Source organism: Anopheles funestus, chromosome 3RL (assembly GCF_943734845.2).
Source record: "Anopheles funestus chromosome 3RL, idAnoFuneDA-416_04, whole genome shotgun sequence".
NCBI lineage: Eukaryota > Metazoa > Arthropoda > Insecta > Diptera > Culicidae > Anopheles > Anopheles funestus.
In genome coordinates, this window is record NC_064599.1 from 10,439,459 (window position 1) to 10,466,619 (window position 27,161).

The following is a 27,161-nucleotide window of genomic DNA, read 5'->3' on the forward strand; positions in this document are numbered from 1 at the left end:
CAACAAATTCGCATTAAAATATATCACATTTAAAAATTTTGCTAAATTGTTCAAAAATGAGGAAAATTTTACATTTTCTCAAACAGGGTATGGAACTTGGTTCCTCGAATAACTTCTGGCACAGAGATCTGAGGGCATGGCCGTCCAAGAAGAAAATGTAGCCATTGGTGCCATCTATCGACCACAGGTTAAAGATTGGCGATCCGTTTGATACCGACCGAGTTATAGGCAAAAGTTGGTGGAAAAATGAGGAAAATTTTACATTTTCTCAAACAGGGTATGGAACTTGGTTCCTCGAATAACTTCTGGCACAGACATCTGAGGGCATGGCCGTCCAAGAAGAAAATGTAGCCATTGGTGCCATCTATCGACCACAGGTTAAAGATTTTCGATTCGTTTGATACCGACCGAGTTATAGGTAAAACTTGGTGAAAAAATGAGCCTAATGAAATTTTCAAATTTTTATAATTTTTCAATTTTTTATAATTTTTTATTCTTTTTTTTTGTTTAAAACATTATTTGAGTGAAAAGAAACTTATTGCAACCAATTGGCATTAAAATAAATCAATTTAAATTTTTTTGCAAAATTTACCAAAAAAATCGTAAGGGGTAAGCCTTATGATTTTTTCGAGTTAAAAATTTTTTTAAAATTTTTTTCTAATTTTTTATTCTTTTTTTAGTTTAAAGCATTATTTGAGTGAAAAGAAACTTATTGCAACAAATTCGCATTAAAATATATCACGTTTAAAAATTTTGCTAAATTGTTCAAAAATGAGGAAAATTTTACATTTTCTCAAACAGGGTATGGAACTTGGTTCCTCGAATAACTTCTGGCACAGACATCTGAGGGCATGGCCGTCCAAGAAGAAAATGTAGCCATTGGTGCCATCTATCGACCACAGGTTAAAGATTGGCGATCCGTTTGATACCGCCCGAGTTATAGGCAAAACTTGGTGGAAAAATGAGGAAAATTTTACATTTTCTCAAACAGGGTATGGAACTTGGTTCCTCGAATAACTTCTGGCACAGACATCTGAGGGCATGGCCGTCCAAGAAGAAAATGTAGCCATTGGTGCCATCTATCGACCACAGGTTAAAGATTGGCGATCCGTTTGATACCGACCGAGTTATAGGTAAAACTTGGTGAAAAAATGAGGAAAATTTTACATTTTCTCAAACAGGGTATGGAACTTGGTTCCTCGAATAACTTCTGGCACAGAGATCTGAGGGCATGGCCGTCCAAGAAGAAAATGTAGCCATTGGTGCCATCTATCGACCACAGGTTAAAGATTGGCGATCCGTTTGATACCGACCGAGTTATAGGTAAAACTTGGTGAAAAAATGAGGAAAATTTTACATTTTCTCAAACAGGGTATGGAACTTGGTTCCTCGAATAACTTCTGGCACAGAGATCTGAGGGCATGGCCGTCCAAGAAGAAAATGTAGCCATTGATGCCATCTATCGACCACAGGTTAAAGATTGGCGATCCGTTTGATACCGCCCGAGTTATAGGCAAAACTTGGTGAAAAAATGAGCCTAATGAAATTTTCAAATTTTTTAAATTTTTCAATTTTTTATAATTTTTTATTCTTTTTTTTTGTTTAAAACATTATTTGAGTGAAAAGAAACTTATTGCAACCAATTGGCATTAAAATAAATCAATTTAAATTTTTTTGCAAAATTTCCCAAAAATATCGTAAGGGGTAAGCCTTATGAAATTTTCGAGTTAAAATTTTTTTTTAATTTTTTTCTGATTTTTTATTCTTTTTTTAATTTAAAGCATTATTTAAGTGAAAAGAAACTTATTGCAACCAATTCGCATTAAAATATATCACATTTATAAATTTTGCTAAATTGTTCAAAAATGAGGAAAATTTTACGTTTTCTCAAACAGGGTATGGAACTTGGTTCCTCGAATAACTTCTGGCACAGACATCTGAGGGCATGGCCGTCCAAGAAGAAAATGTAGCCATTGGTGCCATCTATCGACCACATTTTAAAGATTGGCGATCCGTTTGATACCGACCGAGTTATAGGCAAAACTTGGTGCAAAAATGAGCCTGATGAAATTTTCAAATTTTTATAATTTTTCAATTTTTCTATAATTTTTTATTCTTTTTTTTTTTGTTTAAAACATTATTTGAGTGAAAAGAAACTTATTGCAACCAATTGGCATTAAAATAAATCAATTTAAATTTTTTTGCAAAATTTCCCAAAAAAACGTAAGGGGTAAGCCTTATGAAATTTTCGAGTTGAATTTTTTTTTAATTTTTTTCTAATTTTTTATTCTTTTTTTAATTTAAAGCATTATTTGAGTGAAAAGAAACTTATTTCAACCAAATCTCATTAAAATAAATCAATTTATAATATTTTATTAAATTACTCAAAAAAATGGTAAGGCTATAGCCTAATGAAATGAAATTTTCCTTTCAACTCACGTATTTACTCTTTTTGCGACTCGACTCACCACGGCTACATGCTTACACTCATGAGTGAGTAAGTGAAAAAAGAGTCGCTAAAACTCCTCATGATGAGTGAACGAAACTCGTTCAATACAACGTTTCAACTCACTATCTCACTCTTACTCATTTGGCACCTCTCTAGGTTCAGGAGTCGGTTCCGGAGTCGGTTCTGGAGCCGATTCCAGAATCGTTTCCGGAGTCGGTTCCAGAATCGGTTCCAGTGTGGAAGCCGGTTCCAGTTTCCGAGTCGGTTGTGGAACCGTTTTTCCCATCACTAGTCTCCAACATTGGGTTGTGCCTTAATATGAACATGCATTCTGGGAACTTCAAACATATAAAAAATGAGTAAAATCATAATTCCTTAGAGATTTAACAATCTTTGAGGATTCATGAATCATTTGAGAATTAACTCATGATTTGAATGACTCTTTACTGGAAATTATGTGTTTAACTTCTTGTTTAACTTGTAGACAACAATGTTTTTCCGACTTGCGAAGGGGAAAAATACTTTCAGGCACGTACACCGATCAGTGTGTTAAATTACCTTCATTCGCAATGAATCGATTACAAACGCCACTGTCAGTTTCGGTTACCGACTTTAATGGTGCCGCTTAATTCGATTGATCAACCTTTAAGCAACATTGTTGGCTACATGGCAATAAAACGTTAAAAAAAACAACGATACAAAATAGATACATACAGCCCAGGGGCTAGCATAATGATGGACATGCGTACGCTAATGTTCTGCTACGCTCAACATCGCTTTGCATGATGTAAATCGCGTGCGGCATATTTAGAAAGGGAGCTTTTGGCTTTAAAAGGGAGTGCAGTGTGCGATTAAAAGTAGTTTTCCCCGCTCTTTTGTTACTACTGTGGCTAACTAGGAGCGGAAGTAAACCCCCACCGTGTCGTGTTTTAGGGTGGTTTACTGTTCGAAAGTCTTGCCATACAGCACACACCATCTTTCCTGTTTGTCGCGCAAACAAACACCGGTTTTATGCTGTCCCATCTGCTTCACGCACTTAAGCTTGGTAGGACCGTTCCACTGCAACCGCTAGATAAATATTCAATTTGATCCATCGAACCATGAAATTATAATCCACCGCTGACGCTGACCGATCGATTGCGTGTGTGTGGGCACGCTTTGGCGTATGCAAATCGGTTGTGGATATACGTGTGTCTACCATTTCCTCACGGTTTTCATTCGTGCTCAACGGTTAAAGGATCGCGGAAGCGCGTATCCGCAATAGCGCCTGCACGGAAATTGCACGACCAATGGCTAATGCTTCGCTTCACGGTGCCGTACAGATGGATTAAAGAAAGCAACAAAAGTGGACAAAAAGGAACCTTCACCGGGCACGTCTGCTGGTGGAGAGATATCAATACTGGTTGGTGGTGGCTTGAAGCCTTTTCGTCTGCTGACGATCGTAAAACAAGCTCTAGCCCGTGTGGCCGATGATAACTTTATGGTGATGGCGATTTTTATATGCAAGCTATTGATAATGTCGATTGCTGAGGAGCTATTAATGAACGTTATGCTGCGAATTGTCCTCACTTGAGCCCTGACCTATCCGTTTGGTCTTGAACTCTCGCTTTTATAGACAGTTAAGAGACGATCATTCTTCCGCGTTTCAGTTGCAACGAATTTATTTCCTTGAAAGATTTGCCTTATCGTCCGTACAGCACTTGTTAATAGATATATTTAATAAAAGAATGTTTATTTAAGTGTATTTTGTAATAATTTGTAATTTATGTTTTTTGTTTTCCGTTTCAGCATTCAAATGAATTGTAATACGTGAATCTATTTCTAGCAAAAGTGTAAGTATTCTTGTCTTAAGGAAATGAGTTTTTAGCTATTTATTTTTAAATGTCAGAAATGAATAATTCTTCAGAAGTTGTAACTTAAAGAAAAATAATAATTTATCATCAAAGAAGAGACCTTTTAAATACAATTGCTAAGAAATGATCGTCCAAATCTAAAAGAAAGAATTCAAAGAGTGAAAGCAATCGAAAGTAGAGCAAACTTTCCCATAACCGATGCTACACATCGGTGGATTGCGATTGAAATTTGCATCCATTTTATCTTATCAGCATTGGCAGAGTGCTTGACACATTGTGACACGAATTGTGGGACGAACGATTAAGGTATGAGAGGAACCGGAGACTAAGTACTACTTCCTGCTGCCCGTCATGCAACTCCCACGTGGTGGTAAGCGTTCGCAGCGTGAAACCCCGAAGTCGGCATTGCATGAAGCGTCAATAAATCAATTCTGATTTTGCGAGAAAGGACGGCATCCGTTTCGGTTTTTCATTTTTGTTGTTGTTGCTGGTTGGTTGTAGGCTTTCGATTGGAAACCAACAACCAGGCCGGTTCGTCCTCCTACATGTGGACCCCACGGGTTTCTTGAAGCACAACCGCCTCTGCATGCTTGATTCGTTTTTTTTCTCCAACTCTGGATGCAGTGCGGTGCACTGTCTTCTGCAGTCTGCGTTACCGGTACCGGTCACGTTTTTGTAGGTCTTCGGCAGGACTTGTGCGTCATGGAGAAGCGTACTTTTAGAAAGTGTGACTTAGTTTCTGTACAACACGACAACATCGACAGCGCTTCTTGCTGTGGTGGGAGTGGAAGGAAAAGAATTACGGATGAAGGTTTCCATTCCGAACAACGTTTCGACCCGTGTACGAGCGTGTAAATCACCCAGCCAAGAAGACACCGTGATGCTAGAATTGGATATTGTTCCTCTCGAGAATGCAAAGCAACAACGAAAATTCGAGCGAACGTGATTTGTTGTATGCATTTCTGTGTTTCTTCGTGACTTTGGTATGTTCGTAAGCCAAATCAGTTAAACAGGAAAGATAAATGGGCCAACATAATCCATCTTACTCAGTGATGGTTTTCGATTTTCCTATTTCTGTCTCGCTGAACCCAATCAAGTGTCAGTACAATATGGAGCAAAGGGGAAAAAAGGTATGAGAAGAATATCTAACTTGGTTATTGAAGAAAGCGTTTTGTGATGCGATATTGCATACATTTAGGCAAATCTGTCAAATACTTCTAAAAAAACAAATAAAAGCAATAGCGTAATTGAACCGTCAGTGTTAATGGTTAAGAAAATTATGGTCAAAGTATTATTACGTTCTAATTTGTTTTCATTTGTTGATGATAATCACATACAATAACGCTAATGAGGCATTTCTCCCGGCTTGAAAATGGATATGGTCCAGCTGCGTATTAATTTGTTAGTTAGTAGTTTTCGACAAGTGAACTGTTTCAGGCTGAGTTGAAAAATGTTTTTCCGGATTTTGATTCCGCGGTACTTTGCAGTGGTTGCAGTTTGCACTTCTCATTTGCTAATAAGCACCATTTATTACAGGTTCTTCTACGTAGTGGCTGTGCTAGCAAGTGTACACGCTTCGCCACGTTACTTGGAACCGTTTGAGCAAAGTGGCCCCTGTAGATCGAAGAAGTTCATAAATGTAGATCAAACTGTTCCATCTCGGAACTATGATCGAAAAATACGGGCAACTAAATTGCAAAATCCAACAATTGATGCACAGTTCTGTCATACAATGTCGCAGTACGCGGATAACATTCTACTGGAAGAACCGAGCCAAGTGCAGACCATTTCAATATCGAAAAGCTGTAACCTGAGCAGTCTGACAGTCGTCAAAACGCAGCTAAACCAGATCAACATCGAAGAAAACATCTACATGAAGCAAATATCAATAATATTTAGTCCTTTACAGGAAGTTCCTCGTACGTTAAGCATGTTGTCGAATCTCATCGAAGCAAAATTCAATTTCTGTGACATAAAAGATGTAGATTTGCATCAGTTTTGCTCTTTGGCTTATCTAAAGGAATTGAAATTAAGTCTAAACAAAATTACATCAGTGAGAGGTACTCCGGACGTGGTATGTCAATCTCCCTTAAAACATATCCAATTGGATGTGAATTTTTTAACAGATATTAATTTGGACGTGTTTGCTCCATTTTTGAGACTATTGACGTTGGATTTATCGTCCAATAAGATTGAATCGGTTCGCGGAAGTCCTTCCAATCCTGAGCTGCAGTTATTGTACTTGACTAACAACCAGCTGACGGTGTTGGATATGTGCAAATGGACGAAACCAAACAATTTACTAGATGTGATCGTTACGCACAATAAGCTGTCGCGGGTACCACTGTGTTTGGAGAAGTTAGACCATGTTTCATTCGTTAATTTGAGGCAAAATGAAATTACCAAAGTCGAACTGGAAGTGTTTAACAAGCTACCGAAGCTGGAGTGCATAAATCTATCGTACAATAATATTACTACAATTCCTCTGAATGAAAGTATGTATCCGCCGATGTTAAAACATCTTGAGGTGCATGATAATCCGCTTGACTTTGTAACCATACCTAATGGAACTTTTGAAAGGTTGATCATTAATCTTCAAAAAGACACTATTTTGTTTGCTTAAATAAACAAGTAGTACGCGATATATAAAATGTAATAAATATTCTTTGCAAATATAAACAGATATTGGACAATAAATTAACCTCACAAACTGGAAAGTCGTGTCAGAATTTGGAAATTTTCTCTAAAAGGAAAAACACTTCTTTTACATTATACATCATTTTTAATTCTGATTCAACACGCAGTCAGATAAATTGTAAGGTCATCCTCTCGATCCAACTGTCGGACAGGTTGTGATACCAACGTCTAGCCCGGAAGTTTGACGTTACTAGTCTGGACGTTGTAGTGTACTCTCCCTGTGGCGAAGCGAAATTCAACAAATGTTCCTGGTTGAAAAGAAAAAAACAGGTAGGTGAGAACGGAACGCCTTTTGGAAGATCGTGTCCTCGATACTGCTCCTTAAATCCGTTACCGGGCGAGTTCATGGTTTTGGTTGCTCACCTAGAAACGTTCGACATGATCGTTGCAACTGAAAAGATGGTGTTGGATGTTTACATTTATACTAAGTTATGGGAGATGCTATAATGAACTTTGAATTAACGAATAACAAAGAAGAACTAGAATAAGAACAAAATTTAGAGAGAATAAACCAGTCCGAGTAGAGCAATCATTGAAACCACACGCGTCCCTAACAAGCACCCTTTAGAGCTACGAACATTGGTCCTTCGAACCGGATCGCTGGATTAGGGACAGGGCTTACAGTTGAAAATATATCATTGCCAACAGTTAGAAGTGATTACACTGTGGGATAATAAGTGAATTCTTATTAACCATACTTTCTGCGCACTTGTAAGAGTACTAGTGATGCGTCGGTATACGCATTCGTGTGCAGCAAAGGAACTTTGAACGTGTAAAAGGTTCATTTCTTAAAGTGGTTGTGCTGCGTGTGAAACATTAATACGAGAGCGAGCGATCTCTAACCCGATGATCACTGATAAGTGATTGGACGTATTAGTGTGAAGCGAAGTGAATTGATTCGCAGACACTTTTGGCGATTTGTGAGGTCAACGGCATCGTGGTTGATTGGCTCAGACTGTGCGCGTCAGGTGCAATGTGTGTGTAACGTTTACGCGTAGTGCGTGTTGAGACTGTATAGAAACGATACTGCCATATCAGTGCAGCCATTTCGGTATCGTAGAAGCGCGTCACATGGTTACAGTGTGGGTAATAAGTTTATGCGTACTTTCAATACCCGAATTAAATCCATCGTTTATCGGAGACAAACTAGTGGCTTTAAGCTCATTATAAGTTCTGGTGATTAAAGGAACGATAGTGTCGGACCGGAATAATTTAATTCACCAATATGCCTACCACGGACCAGCCGACTGGTTCCACAGCGTCCACTGGGGATAAGGTAGTGGTTCAACCTGCCCCCATAACGGATCGACAGTTTCGCAGGTTGAAGAGAATTTACAGTGACTGTTTGCGTAGTATCGATCAATTTAAAGAATTTGTGGATGATTACAATGCAGAAAGGCACAGCGTGCAAGTACAAGTGCAATTGGAGCAGCTGGAGGACGTGAGAAGCGAGTTCATTAGTGCGCGAAGACAATTACTGCATGAAGACGATTGTGATGAAGATGCCTTAGTGGAGGAATATAAACAATTTAATAAAACCTTTATCGAAGTAAAGGGATTTCTTAAGAGTAACTTGCATCCGGAAGCTATAATGATGCCAGCAGCTAGTAGCACAATATTGCAAACATCTACGTATCGCCCTAAAGTACGGCTACCGGAAATAAATTTGCCTTCGTTCGATGGTGACGTCACAAAATGGCTAACCTTTAAGGACCGTTTCACATCCATGGTTCATGAGGTGGTTGAACTTTCAGACGTAACCAAGCTGCAATATTTGTTAACAGCCTTGAAGGGAGACGCAGCTACTTTATACGATCACACTCAACTCATAGCTGAGAATTACGATATTACGTGGAAATCATTACACGAACGCTATGATGATTCCAAGCGTATAAAAAGGGAACATTTTAAGGCATTATATCAGTTGGAACCAATGAATGGATCGTCGGTCGAAGAATTATCGCGTTTAGTGAACGAGACAAAGAGATTAGTGAGAGGCATGGAACGAACAAGTGAACCGGTAAAGCATTGGGACACACCGTTAACGTCGCTCGTGATTTATAAGTTTGATCCTAAAACGCTTCTAGCATGGGAGCAACACTCGGCTGACCAAGAAGCTGATTCGTATAAGGAATTAATGATTTTTTGTGAGAAGCAAATCAAGATCCTTAATAGTTGTACTATGCGAAACAAAACGTCAATTGATACTAAACCAGCAAAAACAGTCAGTGGTGTGCGAAATCAAATTCCTCGGTCGAAGAAAGACAATGCAACATCGTTAGCGTGTTCCGTTCAAACGACGAACCCATCAGTAATTGTGTGCCCGGTGTGCAAGGCTGATCATGTGTTATCAAAGTGTAGTTCCTTTTCAACTATGGACCGTTCGCAGCGACAAGAACAGGTTAAGGAACATAGGCTGTGTTTTAACTGTCTGAGGAGTGGTCACAGTATTAGGTTTTGTCGATCGCATTCGAGGTGTGAACATTGTAAAAGAAGACACCATTCGTTACTGTGTGATAAGAATGCATCTGCTGTCAGTGAAACGCAAGTCGTCCCCATTAGTGCAACATTACAGGACGGCAGTAAGCAGGAAAGGAAAATGATTTGGTTATCTACGGCACAAGTGTTGGTGTCGAACTGGAATGGTGAACCTGTGCCGGCGCGAGCGTTATTGGATATGGGCGCTCAATCTAACTTCATAACCGAACGTTTAGCTCAACAGTTAAAGTTGCGGAAGACGCGAGTACAGAAACCTCTGTTTGGAGTAGGAACGGTGGCCTTGACCTCAAGCAGTACAGTTACAACTACGGTCAAATCAGTAAACTCCTCACATGCGGCCACATTAGAGTTCCTCGTGCTAACAAGTGTCACCGCAGACTTTCCTCCAAGGTCAATAGATGTACAGCAATGGAACATACCATCAGGGTTTGTATTGGCTGATCCAGGTTTTAATAAACGTGAGAAGATTGATCTACTCCTTGGTGCAGAGATATTTGCTGAGCTGTTGGAGCAAGGACAATTAAGTTTAGCGCCGAACCTTCCAAGGTTATTGAAAACCAAGCTTGGGTGGATTGTAAGTGGAAAAATGATTACGAACCCCGAAGACACGAACCAATATGATCTTGCCTGCTGTAGCGTGATGGAAGAACGCTTTAACAACTCGATGGATCGTCTCGTATCGCTCGAAAATTTGCCAGAAGAAAGGATTCCGTCAGAAGATGACATCGCATGTATGAAACATTATGAGGAGACAACTCGGCGTAGTAGAGATGGCAGGTACATTGTAACTCTTCCTAAATTACCACAGTTTTCAACATTGCTTGGTGAGTCACGGGAGATTGCCTTGAGACGGTTTTTGGCAATAGAGCGAAGAATGAGAAGAGAAAAGGAACTTAACGATGCTTATAAGGAGTTCATGCAGGAATATATAAGCTTGGGCCATATGTCCTGTATAGGCACATACTCGGAGTTCGAGGGGAAGAGTTCGGAGGTGGCATATTATCTTCCACATCACGCTGTGTGGAAGGCTGGAAGTTCAACGACGAGATGCAGGGTAGTCTTCGATGCATCTTGCAAGACGAGCTCAGGGCGATCACTGAACGATGTCCTGATCACCGGACCTCAGATACAAGAAAACATCATATGCATACAGTTGAGGTTCCGGATGAAGAAGATTGCTGTGGTGGCGGATGTGGCGAAAATGTACCGGCAGGTGCTAGTAGATGACAACGATAAGGCATTGCAGAGAATCCTGTGGAGAGATCATTCTGGAGAACAGCTAAGAGTGTACGAGCTTAAAACCGTGACGTATGGCACAGCATGTGCACCTTTCCTAGCTGTACGTACGCTACAGCGTATTTTTGAAGACCACGGAAGCAAGTACCCAAAGGCGTTAGCATGCAAAAGGGATTTTTACGTTGATGATTTGTTGTCAGGTGCAGATTCCGTTCAAGAGGCTCGAGAAATGACGGATCAGTTAAATAAGTTAATGAACGAAGGTCAGTTCTGCTTACGGAAATGGGCATCAAATCATCATGGAGCGTTAATCGGTATTCCCAGTGAGCAGCATGCAACCGGCAGTCAGTTAGAACTTGCCACTGAACAAGACTCAATTTCAACACTAGGATTGGTTTGGACTCCAAGCAAAGATACTTTAAAGGTCCAGGTACGGGTACCAAGCGAAGTAGAAGTCAAAACAAAAACACATGTTTTATCATGTATCGCTCGATTGTATGATCCGTTGGGATTCTTGGACCCGGTCAAGATGAGAGCGAAGCTCATTATGCAGACGATATGGGCATTGAAAGATGCGGAAGGAAAACCTTGGAGTTGGGATAAGGAGCTGCCAAAACCAATAAGTCAAGAATGGTCATCATTTGTTACCCAACTGAAGCTGTTAGAAGATGTGAAAATACCACGATTAGCAGTATCCAATTCCGCCGAGCAATATCAGTTGCACATATTCTGCGATGCATCCGAAAAGGGATACGGTGCGTGCTGTTATGTTCGTAGTCTGGCAGCGACAGGAACAGTTGTGGTTCATCTATTAATTTCGAAGTCTAAAGTAGCACCTTTATCGCAGAGAATGACCATTGCTAGACTTGAATTGTGTGGAGCATTACTTGGAAGTAGATTGTATAGTGTGGTGAAGGAGGCGTTGGTAACCGATGTGTCTTGCTACATGTGGACTGATTCTCTCACGACATGGCATTGGATTCAATCGCCACACTCTCGTTGGAAAACTTTTGTTGCCAACAGGACTGCAAAGATTCAGGCGTTAACCAGAGGGGTAGAGTGGAGACATGTTCCTGGTAAGGAAAATCCAAGCGATTTGGCATCGAGAGGATGTGATCCGGAAGAATTCTTGCAGCAGAGTGCACTATGGTGGTCGGGGCCTGGTTGGCTTTCCCAATCTGAAGATCAGTGGCCAGAACCTCCTGTGGGTAAACTGACAATTGTAGAGGAACAGCGTGCAACCACGCTGTTAGTAATGTCCGAGAAAGAAGAGAGTTTCTCAGATCGAATATTTTCGCGATATTCAACATACGCGAAATTGAGAAGAGTGATTGCGTTACATTGCTGCTTTGCGGAAACAAATCATCAAGGGGAATCAACAGCGCTGACGTCTGAAGAGCTAAGGCATGCAGAAGACGCAATTTGTCGTATCGCTCAACGAGATAGTTTCGCCGAAGAACTGAAGACACTAGGTACGGGAAAGAACATAGCTACAACATCGTTGCTGAAAGGATGCAATGTTACAGTAGACGACAAGGGTATCCTGAGAGTGCAGACCCGTATTGGAAATGCAAGCTTTCAGAAGACGTTAAGTATCCAATAGTAATCGCCAAACGTCATGCGTTAGCGAAACTGTTAGCCGAACATTATCATGCCGAATTATTGCACGCTGGACCACAATTAATGGTAACGACCATCAGACAGCGATTTTGGATCATGGGAGCAAGATCAGTAGTGAGGCGAGCTTACCATCAATGTATAAGGTGCTTCAAGTCCAAACCGAAGTTAATTATACAACCCATGGCTCCTCTTCCGACTACACGTGTGAATAAGGCGCGACCTTTCGCGATATCAGGAGTTGATTATTGCGGACCGGTAATGATAAAGGCACATCACCGACGAGCAGCACCAACCAAGGCGTTCATAGCAGTGTTCGTATGCTTTGTTACACGTGCCGTGCATCTAGAGTTAGTTTCTGACTTAAGTACTGCAGCGTTTTTAGCGGCTCTTAGAAGATTTGTTTCACGGCGAGGAGCAGTATCAGAGATCAACTCTGACAACGGAACAAACTTCAAGGGTGCCGCGAATGAACTTCAGCGGCTGCATGAGTTACTCCAGTCGTCAAACCATAAGGAGGCAATCACCAACTGGACGGCGGAAAGAGGAATAAAATGGAAGTTCATCCCTCCACGAGCCCCGCACTTTGGAGGCTTGTGGGAAGCAGCTGTACGTTCCATGAAATATCATCTAATCAGAGTCCTGGGTACAGCTGCGGCAAGCTACGAAGACCTGACAACACTGCTGACGGAAATTGAGGCGTGCCTCAATTCACGCCCACTCACTGAGTTATCTGCGGATTCGACTGATTTAGAAGCCCTTACTCCAGGTCATTTTCTAACCGGTTCTCATTTGAAATATATTTCAGAAATTGACTTGAAGGACATACCAGAAAATCGATTGAATCATTGGCGTGTGATGCAACAAAGGCTTCAGCACTTCTGGTCGCGGTGGCAGCGCGAGTACTTGCAACAGCTAAGAGCAAGGACAAAATGGCACAACCCCGCTGTTCCGATCAAGCCTGGAATGCTTGTAATACTCCATGAAGACAACATGCCTCCGATGAAGTGGCCGCTAGCACGCATAACTGAAGTACATCCAGGCAAGGATGGAGTCGTCAGAGTGGTCACGTTGCGCACTGCACAAGCGTCGAACGTAAAGCGTCCTGTGGTTAAATTAAGCATATTACCAACGGAAAATTAGGGGGTAAAGGGCAGATAGCAGGAACTAGAGCGTCTCGTAAGAGGAATCTGAGTGAATTTAAAATATCGGAAAGGGAATTAGGTTGCAGTAAAATATGAAATTGATTACTTACTTTAAGTTACAACTCGGAATACTAGTTGTTATAACGCCGTTACGAAATAATGAATTGAACTCAAGATTAAGTAAAATTACCACTTAAGTAAAATAACGGATTTTAGGTGGTCGGAATGTTGGATGTTTACATTTATACTAAGTTATGGGAGATGCTATAATGAACTTTGAATTAACGAATAACAAAGAAGAACTAGAATAAGAACAAAATTTAGAGAGAATAAACCAGTCCGAGTAGAGCAATCATTGAAACCACACGCGTCCCTAACAAGCACCCTTTAGAGCTACGAACAGATGGCGTCAATGGCTGTGGTCGATTCCGGCTAGTGCCGGCTGTTGTCCGCGAACGAAGGTGAACTTTAAGCCATTTAAGGAAGGATTCAATTTAGCTGCAGGTCCCCTGTAAGTGAGTAGACGTAACACTCGCGTGCTTGTTGCTGGTAACGGTAGGTGAAGGACACTCTACTTTTGCTCTCTACACGCGGAGCTAAAGCTCCGTCACTGATCATAGGTGCGCACGATCATCGATTAAGCGATCGTTTTTGGTACACTTTTAACGCGACTGGTCGGTGCAGTAAGCTCGACTTGATGAAGTTATCGAGCGTTGGGTTTTGTGCGTCTGCAAGCTTGGTCTGCAAGGGCAGCAACTTGATGCTCTCCTTTCCTCGGAAGAGACATCTTACGAACGCTTGCTTCTTGTGGCAAACTTTTGCACGTTTGCGGTTTGAAGGTAGACCGCAAACGAAGGAAATGCATAGCACGCGCTAACCACCTGTCGTGGTTAGCTTATGATTACCGGAGACCTAACCATTGATACATTGCAGTTACATGAATGGTGCCTCAACACCATTCGCATTATTTCTTAGTGTAAAATTGTTCTACGAGGTCATTTTTTCTTCCTTGTATGGTGTTTAAAACAGGGTGTATGACGGCATGTGCACCATGTCTAGTTTGTGTCCGACAAAACCTTCAACGTCGCGTCAACAATTGTGGCACTTTTTCAACAATCTCGCCCGGATGTCTTCCTTCCTTCCGCGGATGAAATCGTGAACATGCGAGAATCATTATCGGGAAGACATAATTGTGCATTCGGGATGTGTAATTTGCACGAGAGCCAGACAGTTGGTCTCCTTCGGGGTAGAACATGCGCTGGAAAAGAACACGATTGGTGATGAATGATGGAGCATACTTGCTTTAAGAGGGCTAGTAGGTCATTATAATGTGTTATCTCGTTCGGTAAAGAAAGAAACGACAAGCAACGACAGAATCTTATCTCACGGCCGTCAATGATGATGAATGTGCCTTCCACTGGGAAGAACTGCTCATTACCTTAAACAGCTAAGAAGAAGGGCTTAAAGGAATATGAAATGAAAGTACCATTTGACACTTTTATGCTGAGTTTTATTTGTCTAAGGGTTGTGAAGTGTTTTAATACTCAACAGCTGTCACGTATCCAAGGGAGTCAATATTATTCTATCTTTGATAAAATGTTATACAAGAGTCGTAAGTACAGTGGAACGACGATTATCCGTGCTCATCGGGACTCGGCCCCTGCCGGATAAGCGAATATCCGGATAATAGGCATAACTCGTTCTATTGATAAATATTAGGTTTGTGTGTAATAGGTGGAATTTTTTTCTAAAGCTAATTGTTAGTATTCTTGGAGGTGCACTTTGCAAAATAAATCTGTTCTATTTGGACGAATTTGGGCTAATTATATCATTTCCTACTGACGTTTTTATTTCTAGCCATCACCGGTTTTCAGTAAATATGTCAATTCGCTTTTGGAACTGTCATTTCCGAGCTGCACGGTTAATAGGACAGCCGGATAAAAGGTACCCGGATAATCGGCGCTCCACTGTAGTAGTAAACAAACACTTGTTAAGTGTCATTAGTATTCACAATATCCACATTTTTTAAATATTTATAGATCTTGGCCAAACGTTACTTGTGGTCTTCTTGGTAGGATGACTTTTTGACATGTTCATTCATTCATTCCAAGTAATTCTTAAGACATTCATTAAATACAAAAAAAAACATTTATAATCTAATTTCGATCGATAATTTGTACAACCAAAAGAATCAAGAATAATATCCGTATTACCCTGTTCTGTCACCACATTTCAAACTGTGACAAACTGTCGTTCCATTGCAACCGCAACCGCAAACATCGTTACGCCGCCGGGCTGCTGATCGTATCTTGGCGTTAAAATAGTTATCAAACAGATGCACCGTACCGTCACAGCCTTCCCCGGTCCGGATGTGAGTTCGGTCACCTTCACCATCATTCTTTCGCTGTTCCACCCTATCCGACGCATAACAAATGAGTCGCCACTCGTCCCGTGAACCGGTATCGGGGAAATCATTCCCTATGTACCAGATGCGCCTCGGTGGGTTGTCTTTTTGATGAGCTGCTTTAATGTGGCATTGTATGCTAACTAGTGTCAGTGTGCCACTGGGCGAGATGGAGCATCGGATCGTCTTTCGTTGAAAAATCGCCGGCTTGATTTACCTTTTTTCGTGGTTTGGAGGTGTTGTTGGCTTACTGTACAACCCAGCACCGGGTTAGACACGTGCGTACGGATGATGTCAGAATTTTCCCACCATTTGTTTCGGGGTTTTGCAGGCTAAAGAAGAAAATTTATCGCTAACTACGATCAACCGCTACCGACCGACCGACTGATTGTGTCCATCCGCGGTAGCGGGCTTACGTTCCCAGGTTCGTGACAGCTTTGATTTTTCAATGGGATGAGTGGAATAGGACCGGTGATGCATTAATTTGCCTCGCATCAGTAGCGATCAGTAGCAGCTTGAAATTCGAGCATTTTTCTGATTGACGTTTCGTTGCCGTACATACACGCACCACACTCACGGGGGTTTTTGGTGGGACTACGCACCGCCGTCTGCTAATGGCACACCGAAAACAATCAGAAGGGGTTGAATGTGGTGCGTTTGTTCGCGCTGTTGGGCCCGCTACTACGATCCGTGCGGGTACGATTAGCTCCGGCCGCATCTCGCAACGTCATCTGCTTGACGACATGACGTAAGTGAGTGTTGTCAATTTTTATGCAACACCTTGCGCGGTAAGTCGTTGTTGCGGCGTGCTGCGCTTGCATGAGATGCAACAGACGCATTTAATCAGCAGCTCATTTGGCCCCCCCCGGGTATGTGAAGCAGAGAGTGGGACCCCCAAAAATGGGGCCAAAAATGGTATCAATCAATGGCTGGAATGCGGATCGCCAAACACACCTTTCATCAGCTTTTATTGTGCCTCTTTCTTTTGTAAAGTGAACCAAATAAAAGAAGAAAGAAAATTACAGCCCCAAGCAGGGGAGATTTCCCTTTGTTATCTAAGGTCTATCGCATAACAGCGCGGCAGGAGTTTCACCACCTTCCTCCAATCACCAACGTCCTTGGGTGCTAGTAACGGAGATTTAATTTGATTATGAATTGTTGTTTCTGTTTCGCAAAAAATGGAGCTTTTATTGAGGTTTTCCGGTGGGTTTGAGATATTCAAAATATATTGGGGAGGTAAATGACAGTTCCGGTTGATAGCTCTTTTATTAGACATCAACAATTTAGACGTAATAAAAGCCAGTACTAAAAACAATACATCCAGACATCAAAGTATCTATATTGCGTTGGTTTGATATCAACGCACAATTTCCAGGAGTACACAAGGCGTCAAAACCCTTAATTCGTTTCGCAACAGCAATCATTTTTAGCGTGGGCAAGCGGAAGAACACATCCGAAGCCGCTCAAGTGCATTGGGAAATGAAGGCTAACGCGTCATCCGTACGTCAGCCAGTCGTTTGCTAGTGGATGGGAGAGGACAGTAACAGCAGTTGAGTTATCACCCAAGTTGCTGAGCACTTGTCGAGATTTGTGAGGCTAACGAGTTCTGGGAGAGCAGGAGCGCAACATCCGAATCGCGTTTTATGTTCCATTCTATTCAAAAGATCCACAAGTGCATAGACATCATCATCATTCATTGTAGGATTATTACCAACTTTGATAGCTAAATTGCCTCCGATGTCTGAGAACGTTTTCGTTCCGTACACAGATTGTTCTATTGTTGTCTTCCCAAGGAGATGTTCTGTGTGTGTTCATTAGACATGGGTTCCTCCGTTATAATGCCGTGTACCGCTGACGTGTACCGGGAATCATCCAGATTTTGTTTTTAATTTACTTCCGGAGGAATAGTTTTTAAACCATTTATCCATAGAAACGGATTGAAATTGTAACCTCTTGCTGCCACCATCCAATTACAATTCTCACCCCGGCAGCTGACGCATTTAAGAAAACACGAATTTCATGCCGGCCGGATCTATAAAGTGGCTTTCGGTGTTTTGTGCGGGACCAATCTATAGAGACTTGACGATAATTAGCCGCTTTTAGACAAATTTAAACGGTCAGTCTGTCGGGCTGGGAACGTTTATTACTTGTGGTTAATGTTTTCGTCTTTCCGATCGCACACCCGCATGCTGTGTGGTTTGATCGAGAAAAAAACGAAAGAATATTTAGTGCTTCGGCGCCATCAATAAGGCCAACGGAAGGAACGCACGGGTACGAATAAAATGAGGCCACTAAGATATTGAAAGATGTGCCCGAATGGATCGAAAGTAATCAAGGTGAGAGCGAGAAATACGAACCTGGACACATAAAGCCGGTTGAACTGTTCAAGCCGCGAAAGAGCCGAAGAAATCAACAATAAAAAAAACTCAACTACCAGCCTTGTGAAGGTCATCTCCCGCAAGGTGTCGGCATCCTCACGGACGGCTGCTGATGGAAGAAGCAACATCAAAGTAATATCGTTTAGGTTGTTCGGTTCAAGAAAAGGTTTCGAATGTTTCATTTCTCTGCTCGTTCCATTCGCACGAAAGGGTGTCATGTTACGGTTTAAAATTATTTCTTCTTTCGCCGTTTGCTTTTGCTCGACATATTTCATAAACGGTGTTTGGCCTTTTACTCGTTTACCAATACTTTCTTCATTGCCTTTGTGTTTGAAAAGCTTGGTATCGCTTTAGAAAAATAAATTTGATTTTATTGGATAAAACTAATCTGTGTTCAGACAACTACAACCAGAAATTGAGATGAAATTCCTAATTCCTATCGTTTAAAGAAACATTCACAGATTAAGTCATCAACAAGTCCGATTGAATTGAGAAGAGATTGAAGGATAAATATTGACATTGCTCCCAATTTCTAACAAGAGAATAAATATTCAAACATATCCTTTCCTCGTTATGAGTCATTGATGGGACACCTTCAATCTCATGGGATGGTAGTAGTATGTGGTCTAACCACGCACCACAAAATCACCAGAAAGCTCCACTTTAATCCGATTTCGAATTACTTCGTTCTTTCGGTGGACAACCACAACAAAACTCAAATACCTTGAACTCTTGAGCAGAACAAACAGCTAGCAGAAGTCAATTTACCGTGTGTGAGCGCGCTGAGCAAAGTTAATCTATCTTTGACCATATTTGGGCTAGTTTGATTCCCATGCATGTAGAATGTGGGTGTCATAAATGACTCCCCGGTTGGCCCGCTTGGTGCTAAATTTTGCTGAATCTTTTTACCCTTTCGTGGATGCGTCAAGTTTGGGGGGTTAATGTAAAGATGAAAATGATGCGTTTCTTTCTCACACCAACTATTAGGGCATGCGTGCGTTAGTAATTACCGAACAATGAAACATTGAACTGTGTGACGGAGAAAAAAAATATATTGTGTTTTACCAAACATGGAGATCCTCCCTCCAACGGACACCATCGGACAGTTTCGACACTTTGGTCGGTAATGGCGGTCAGCTTTTTTTTTTACAATATTCGAAACAACATCTATGGGCATCATTGAGCACGAGAAGAGGTGGTTAATTAATTCCATCCTGTAGCAGGGGTAGCTTGTTCCATCGAAGCGCGGGTGAAGTAAATGAAATAATTATCCACGCCGGTAATGTGGTCCGACATCTTGCCATGTTTCGTTCGGTTTTGCAAAATATGAAGAAAATATAAATGTTATAAAAGATCCCCGTTTTTTAAATTGAATAATCGAAAGTAAATGATATTGCTAACTCTCCCTTCATATCGAAGATCTTCGTTTCGCATACGAATTACGTTCAAATTTGATTCTAGCGCAAATCGGTTTTTACACCGTGTCAGCTGTGGTAATTTTAAATCGATATCAACGCAAATCTTATTCCGTGATTGAGCCATATTACCAACTCCACAGAAATACCAACCTTGGCGGAGGGTGGAGGACAAAACAAGCGAGTGACACGTGTGAAAGTATGCAGATCCAAACGCTATTAGTTGCCTTTTTTGCCTCGCTCTTCAATACGATATCTGCCGTATTTCAGCTGGTTGCGTGTCGTCGGATAGTTATAGTAATTTTTCCTGATACTTTCCTTCATTCCTCTTTTCCTCCAGGGGTCACAACAAACTATCTGTCGATCAGATTTTCTTTCAATGCAAAGTTGCTGTTGTGGTGTGCTCTGTTGCAGCCCGATACAAATAGTCCTCACGAAGATGGAATGTGGTCTGATCATGCAATAAACTAACCAACCACACCTCTTCAACAAGGCGCTGTGGCATAAAAGAGGACAACAAACCAGGACCATTCGTTCTTCGTTTACCTCTTGGTGGATATTAATTTCCCGAGTGTTTTAATTAATGCAGTGAAATATGGGGTTTTCAGTTTTAACGTCAAGCTACAAGTTGGTTTGGCACTTTTGTCAACGTTGGCACACGAACGAATGAAATACTGCCATTGCTTAATAATTGTAAGGCTGAAGAATCTTTATTGCATAGTGGAGGCTGTAATTTGTTCTTTGTCCGTACTGGAGGAATTTATGCGTTGCGTTGCATAATCTTTAACTACAGGTTAAAGATTGGCGATCCGTTGGATACCGACCGAGTTATAGGCGAAACTTAGTGTAAAAATGAGGAAAATTTTATATTTTCACAAACAGGGTATGGAACTTGGTTCTTCGAATAACTTCTGGCACAGACATTTGAGGGCATGGCCGTCCAAGAAGAAAATGTAGCCATTGGTGCCATCTATCGACCACAGGTTAAAGATTGGCGATCCGTTAGATACCGACCGAGTTATAGGTAAAACTTGGTGAAAAAATGAGCCTAATGAAATTTTCAAATTTTTATAATTTTTCAATTTTTTATAATTTTTTATTCTTTTTTTTGTTTAAAACATTATTTGAGTGAAAAGAAACTTATTGCAAACAATTGGCATTAAAATAAATCAATTTAAATTTTTTTGCAAAATTTCCCAAAAAAAATCGTAAGGGGTAAGCCTTATGAAATTTTCGATTTGAAATTTTTTTTTAAATTTTTTTCTGATTTTTTATTCTTTTTTTAATTTAAAGCATTATTTGAGTGAAAAGAAACTTATTGCAACAAATTCTCATTAAAAAATATCTCATTTATAAAATTTTGTTACATTGCTGAAAAATGAACGAAATTTTACATTTTATCAAACAGGGTAAGGAACTTGGTTCCTCGAATAACTTCTGGCACAGACATCTGAGGGCATGGCCGTCCAAGAAGAAAATGTAGCCATTGGTGCCATCTATCGACCACAGACCTGTTGCGGATAATAAGAAGGATTTTATTGTCGTTGACTGGTTTAAGGTGAAAGAAAATAATTGACACGACTAATTGTTAGTGATTTATTTACCTTTTTTGTATTTTTCTCTCAGAATTGATTCTCAATTCTTAGGTAACTTCATGAGATATAATTAGTTTATTTCGTTTATCTCATCCAATTATTCATCTGAAACATTAAGCCATTGAGCTTGTACTCGGCTTGTACTACCCATCTTCATTTGTCGTACAACTTGTGCAGAAGTTTTTATGGCAGATCGAACAAATCTCACCATCTTCTAGGTATTTGGTTCGACGATAATAAAACACACACATCCCGCCCCTAAATCATTCCACCCCACTATGTGTATTCTCTTCATTACATAAATCCTTCATGCTTCAGACGATTCGTTCTCCGAGGGTTTTTTTTCTTTTGGAATCGATCCCCCGATATTGCATGCGTCGTAAAATGCGAATCCACAAAAGGGAAAAGGTGCACCGTGTGGTTGTTGTGGTACCGTTATAGTTCCACTGGGAACCAGTAGCGTTCAGCACGCGGACAGAGAAGTTGGCCAAAATAAAGCGCATTTGTGTGTAGAGCGCAAGTGATGAAGGAAGCAACCGGACCACGACCGAAGGGAGTTCGTCGTCTCCACGTGTCGAAATCGATTGCACATGGAATCGGCGCGGGAATGGATGCGTATCGAAAAGGCGGGTCCCTCTTACCGTGTAGCACCGTGTCTGATCGATCGATCGAGTTTCGTTTCACTGCTTTGTGACTCGGTTTCGGTGGAGGAACAACAAAAAAATACTGAAGTTGTGCTTGCACTAGTGAAAGTGGTCTATGGTACCCCGTACTGTGTACAACCTTTGACCAGTGGAATTTTGTGATTTTATTCCCCCTCACACGGAGGATTCGGTGTGCTGCAGTGTGGTGAAGCGATGCAACTCGAAAAATAAACATATTTATGCATTTGCTAATGCATGTTAAAAGAAGCTCTGCTGTATCTAAGTCTTCAAATGGTTGTTTTTTTATAGTTGGTTGCTTTCATTTTATTGTCAGTCATGCGTTTTGCACGAAGCGATTGAAGCAATGTGTTCACCGGAATGAATGTTTTTTTTTTTTTGGAGTGAAAATTTATTCCAATACCGAGAGTAAAAATTGTATTCAACCGGTTCACATAAACCGGTACACACAACAATAGTTTTTACGTGTGTTTTACCTTATTTCCGCGTTTCGTTGTGTCCATAAAATTGTTTCAAAACAGTTAAAAGCGATTTTACAATATATTATATGGAGAGACATTGTTGAGAGTAGTGTTTTTAATGAAAATATTACAATTTCTGGTAATTTGTGTTTGGACGGTTTTGAGTGAAAAAGATTGATTTTATATAAATGTTTGATCATCGTAGTTCAAGTCATTTTGGCTAAATGAAGGAAAATTTTGAGCTATTTGTTCGTGTTAAATATTTAATGTCCAAACAAAATTCAATTAAACCTTCCAATGCCATTTTTGTTTGCCTTTGAGGCATGTTGGTGAGATACATTTTCGTAGGTAGTAACAGTAAATTGTTCCTTCAACTAATTGAGTTTTCTATCGTAGGATTTAGTTTTCCCTCTTTATTCTCGATGAACGTGTGTTGCCCTGGCCGATAGAGTAACAATTTTTCATATTCAGCAAACGTGCGCCACATACAGCACACACAAGTCATATGCCCCGAGGGATAATGCCAAATAAACGAGACAGAATCGTCAGCGAGGTTTCGTTCTGCTATAGGAGGGATTATGCCCTAAATTTGTTCGTGCTCGTGTATGGCAACAGATTTACGGGGATGGGATTTTCAGATTGGAATTATTGCATGCGGGAAAATGTGGGCAGCAACATCATCATCTGAGGGTTCATAAGATGTGAGGGTGGTACGTTAATTGAGGGCTCATACAGATGCACAACCTCTGTACATGAAGTTCTTCTCTGTGTAAATGCTTAATTTTGCGATCGATTTAAGTCGAAGTTTCTATATATGTTCGTAGCAAAATATGCGAAGTATAAGGTGATACTGTTTTTATAAATAAAAAACCCGAACAAAATCCCATTCACTTGCGTTTCCGCTCGATATGTTAGCGGAATATGGTAAACTGTCCACCAAAAGACCCGCACACCGGAAGGCCGCAGGTTATAGCAGAAATCGAAAACGAATTGTTTCCTGTATGAGTTGTGTTTTTTTTTTTGCTGTTCTCTCACTCTTACTTTTAAGCCTTTAGCGGTGAAAAATCAATGCTTGGTACAAAATTCGCATACGATTATTCAAATGATTGCTAGTAATGAAATGATTTTACTCTCGCATTTTACACATATCCAAATCGGAAGTGGTTTTGTTTATAACATTTTATGTGTATTTTAGAAAGCAACACTTTGACGTGTTTTTTTTCTCCCGAATGTTATGCATCCGGTCTACATTCAGGGTTGCGGTGAATTGTTATCTTAACAAAAAAAGGCATACCACTGCGAACTCTGTCCCTGATTCATTACATTATTTAGTATTTAATTTGAATTGCCAAACGAAAAAAAAGTTGCTTTTTTATATTTATATATTAGCAACAATTTACAGAAAATTATTTTCATTACCGAAGAAAATGATTTTATCTCCTGCTTTTCCCATTACAAAAGTTAGATTACGTCCAATAAGCAACGTAACCTTCAAAAAGGAAGGTTAAGCGTGCCAGCGACTGATGTGCAAATCGTGAGCAAAGAAATCATTTTGACGAATTATGGATCAGATTACACATTAGCAGCGGAAAGTTGGGCTTCATCGGTTGGGTCGTTGCTTCTCACGAAATGAACTGTTGTTGCCCGATCTTATTGCATGGGAAACGAATGCAATTCAGCAGCAGCAGCAGTGCCTTATGATGGTGTTTCTTGAGAAAGGTGCAAAGAGACGGAAAGATTGTGACTGTCTGGTTCATCTGATAAAGTTGATTAAAAAGTCTTGATGAAAGATTTCAATTGAATCGAATATTTATCAATTTATCAAAGTGGGAAAGTTTAGTCGCTTTAAAAATGGTAGATTAGGACAAAATGTGACCCACAAATCAATCTATATATGCTTACTTTTAGAGTAAAACAATAAAAAGATTAAAAAATCACCTACTCCAGTGCATATCACTTTATCAACGGCAAACGCTTCTTTGACAGTTTTTGATAAGATAAGATTCTCGAGTGGTAGATGGTCCGCAAGAGGAAATAAATGTCAAGCGATAGTCCACTGTCTTTTTGCACCGCGCAAAGGTCCGGAAGAACTGTTTACTGTTACGAATTTTCTACACAAACCTCTAAATGCAAAGCAAACTAATAATTTGTTATCCCTCTTCTCTTTCACTCCGCTTCGTTGTTGCAGAATGTTTTCCGTTCGTGACTGCTAGTGGCGATTCCGTGGCGAATTGAATGAAATGATACTCTGTGGTACGTGAAGCGTGAAGCAGCAAAGATACAAACCTAGCGAGCTGCATGACGCAGTTGTAACAGCCCATTTTTGGCCTTTCCCACGATGGAGGACGTAAATCAAGAATCTACCCTACCGGAGGAGGTACTACCGTCCGTCGATGGCGATGAAACGCGACCGAACGGTGAGATGGACACGACGGCCGACAACGACGAGCTCGAGGTGGAACAACAGCCGGAGCGACTGTTGGGTCAGGATGTGGATTCTACCAAATCTTCCATGGAGAGTTCCTTTACCGTGACCGACTGCAACTGTTCGTCGCTGATCGAGCGCACGGAAAAGTTGGACGCGAATGAATTGCAGCTGGACGCGAAGGTGACCGAACTGATCGAGGATCTCATCAAGCCGCACGAGCAGGAACGTGGCGTCGGGCCGACGACAGGTTGCGAGGAAAAGTTTAAAGTTCTCACGATCAACGACGAGGTGGAGAGTGTGGCGAGCGGCAAGGGAACGGTGACGGTTGTGGGCAGCGGGGATGGCAGTGATAGTGGGGTAGAATTTGGTGCCGGATCCGGTTCCCTTACCGATACCGGCGTGTTGCAACGTGCGCTCAGCAACAATAGTGCCGGTTACGCAAGTAGCTGTTGCGGTTTGGACGGTGAACCGACCGGAATGAGTATGTCGTGCAACTCGAGCATGATAAGTTACAGCTCGGATATCTACGACAAGACTGGCAATACGGTGCTGTGCGGCCGGCTGAGCACGGACTACTGTGCGAGCGAGGGCGGTAGCGAAAGTTCTTCCGTGACCGGTGGACCGGTGAGTTCGCTGCGTAAGGTGGGCGCCGCGATCAAGAAGAAGGTGGCAGTGAAGGAACCACCCTCGAATCGTTCGCCTAGAAAATCATCCGAGAGCGTGTCCAGCAGTGGCCGGAGCAGTTCCCGTTCGCGTGGCTCTTCGTTGGGCCGTTCGGTGTCACTGAATTTGAAAACAATTCCAGCATCGGCGGCAAATGTTGCTGCGGCCGCGGCTGCCAGAGAGCGTGCACGTTCGAGAGATAAATCGGCTTCCTCAACCGGTGTTTGTGCCGGGGCACCTGCCAGTTCCATGTCGGCCAGCACGAATCGCATCTTGCAAACACCGACCAAACCAATGCCACCGCCGAGACGTCCACTGAAACCGGACTCTCTGCCAACGGGCATCAAGGATTCGCCGTCCGGTCAGCGAGTAACTGTGTCGCGTACTCCGTCCATTACCCGAGGTCGCACACCCTTGGGTACACCGACGGATGATGGTCGGTGGCCGTCCGTTGGCGGTAAGGGCGGAGTCAGTTGCAGCGGTGGCAATACGACACCTCGTTCCATGCGAGCAAGTTCTGCTGCGCCGGACGGAACCATGTCCATCAAAACACGCATCGGACCATTATCGTTGGACGGTGGTAAAGGTGGCAACGGTGCGCCCATGAGTTTACCGGTTGGGGTGGATAAGTTCGCCACCCTTCCTAGGCGACGAAAAGAACGCTCGGCTGAAGATTTGAAGGCTGGCATCGGCGGGGGAGGATCCGGTTCGCGTAGCAATTCGGTAACGCGCGATCAGGTCTCCAACCGTATGGCAATGTCACTGTTCAAGAAGCTACCGCCCAACACGAAAACGGAGCGTGATCTGAACACCTCAAACAAAGTGTCCTCCCTGTCCGCTTCGTCCCATCCCCGGTTGACATCGTCGGCGAAGAAGTTAACACAGAAAACAAAGATCTACCACGAAACGAGCGTCCAGACGGCCATCACCTGCAAGGATGTGGAGGATGCGTTCGGGGGCAATGCGCGCAATGTACGCATCGATGCCGTCGAGATGGTCAGCAAACAAACACAGTCCGACATACACGACAAGGAGATGGAACGGTTGGCGGAGAAGCTAAAGAAGGTGACCGGCGAGTATACGTCGCTCATGTCGAAGCTGTCGGAGAAATCGCAGATGGTGACGTCTCTGGAGCAGAAGCTGCTGATCGAGCGCGAAGAAAAACTGGCCGCCCAGAAAGAGCTACAGAACAACACGGATCGTGTACTCGGAATGCTGGAATCGATGCAGGCCATTCCAAACAGCAACGATACGGAAGAGTGTGATAGTTTACTGATGCTGGAATCGCAGCTACAGCTGTCCGGCACAGTGCTGGAGAAGAAACAGGAAGAGATCGTACGCCTGCAGTCGATCTGCCGGGCGTTGCAGAAGGACTTGGGGCGATCGCTCAAGAACCAGGAAGAGTTACTGCGCCAGAAGACTGAGCTGGAGGAGGAATCGAGCGAAATGCAAGAATTTTTGCAGTTGGAGAAACAATTGTGCATGGATACGTTGAAGGAATCCGAGCAGGAGGTTAGCATGCTGCGGCAAAGTTTACTCCTCAAGGAGAGCAACATTGATCGGCAGCAAGAAGAATGTCGTCATCTAGTCCGTATCGCTGAACAGAGGAGGTAATGAAGCGTGTGCAGGGCACCATACCACCGTTGCACTAACATACCT

At 41.9% G+C, this 27,161-nt stretch overlaps 1 protein-coding gene across 1 annotated transcript in view; it reads left to right on the forward strand.

Moving 5' to 3' along the window:
* The window catches only part of LOC125771268 (uncharacterized), a 54,454-nt gene that overhangs the window by 21,013 nt on the left and 6,280 nt on the right, over positions 1 to 27,161 (forward strand). The window contains exons 2-3 of the mRNA XM_049441698.1: positions 4,238 to 4,281; positions 24,600 to 27,112. Of these exons, the coding sequence (XP_049297655.1) occupies positions 24,750 to 27,112 (2,363 nt within the window). The 5' untranslated portion in view covers positions 4,238 to 4,281; positions 24,600 to 24,749. The remainder of the gene's footprint in view (positions 1 to 4,237; positions 4,282 to 24,599; positions 27,113 to 27,161) is intronic.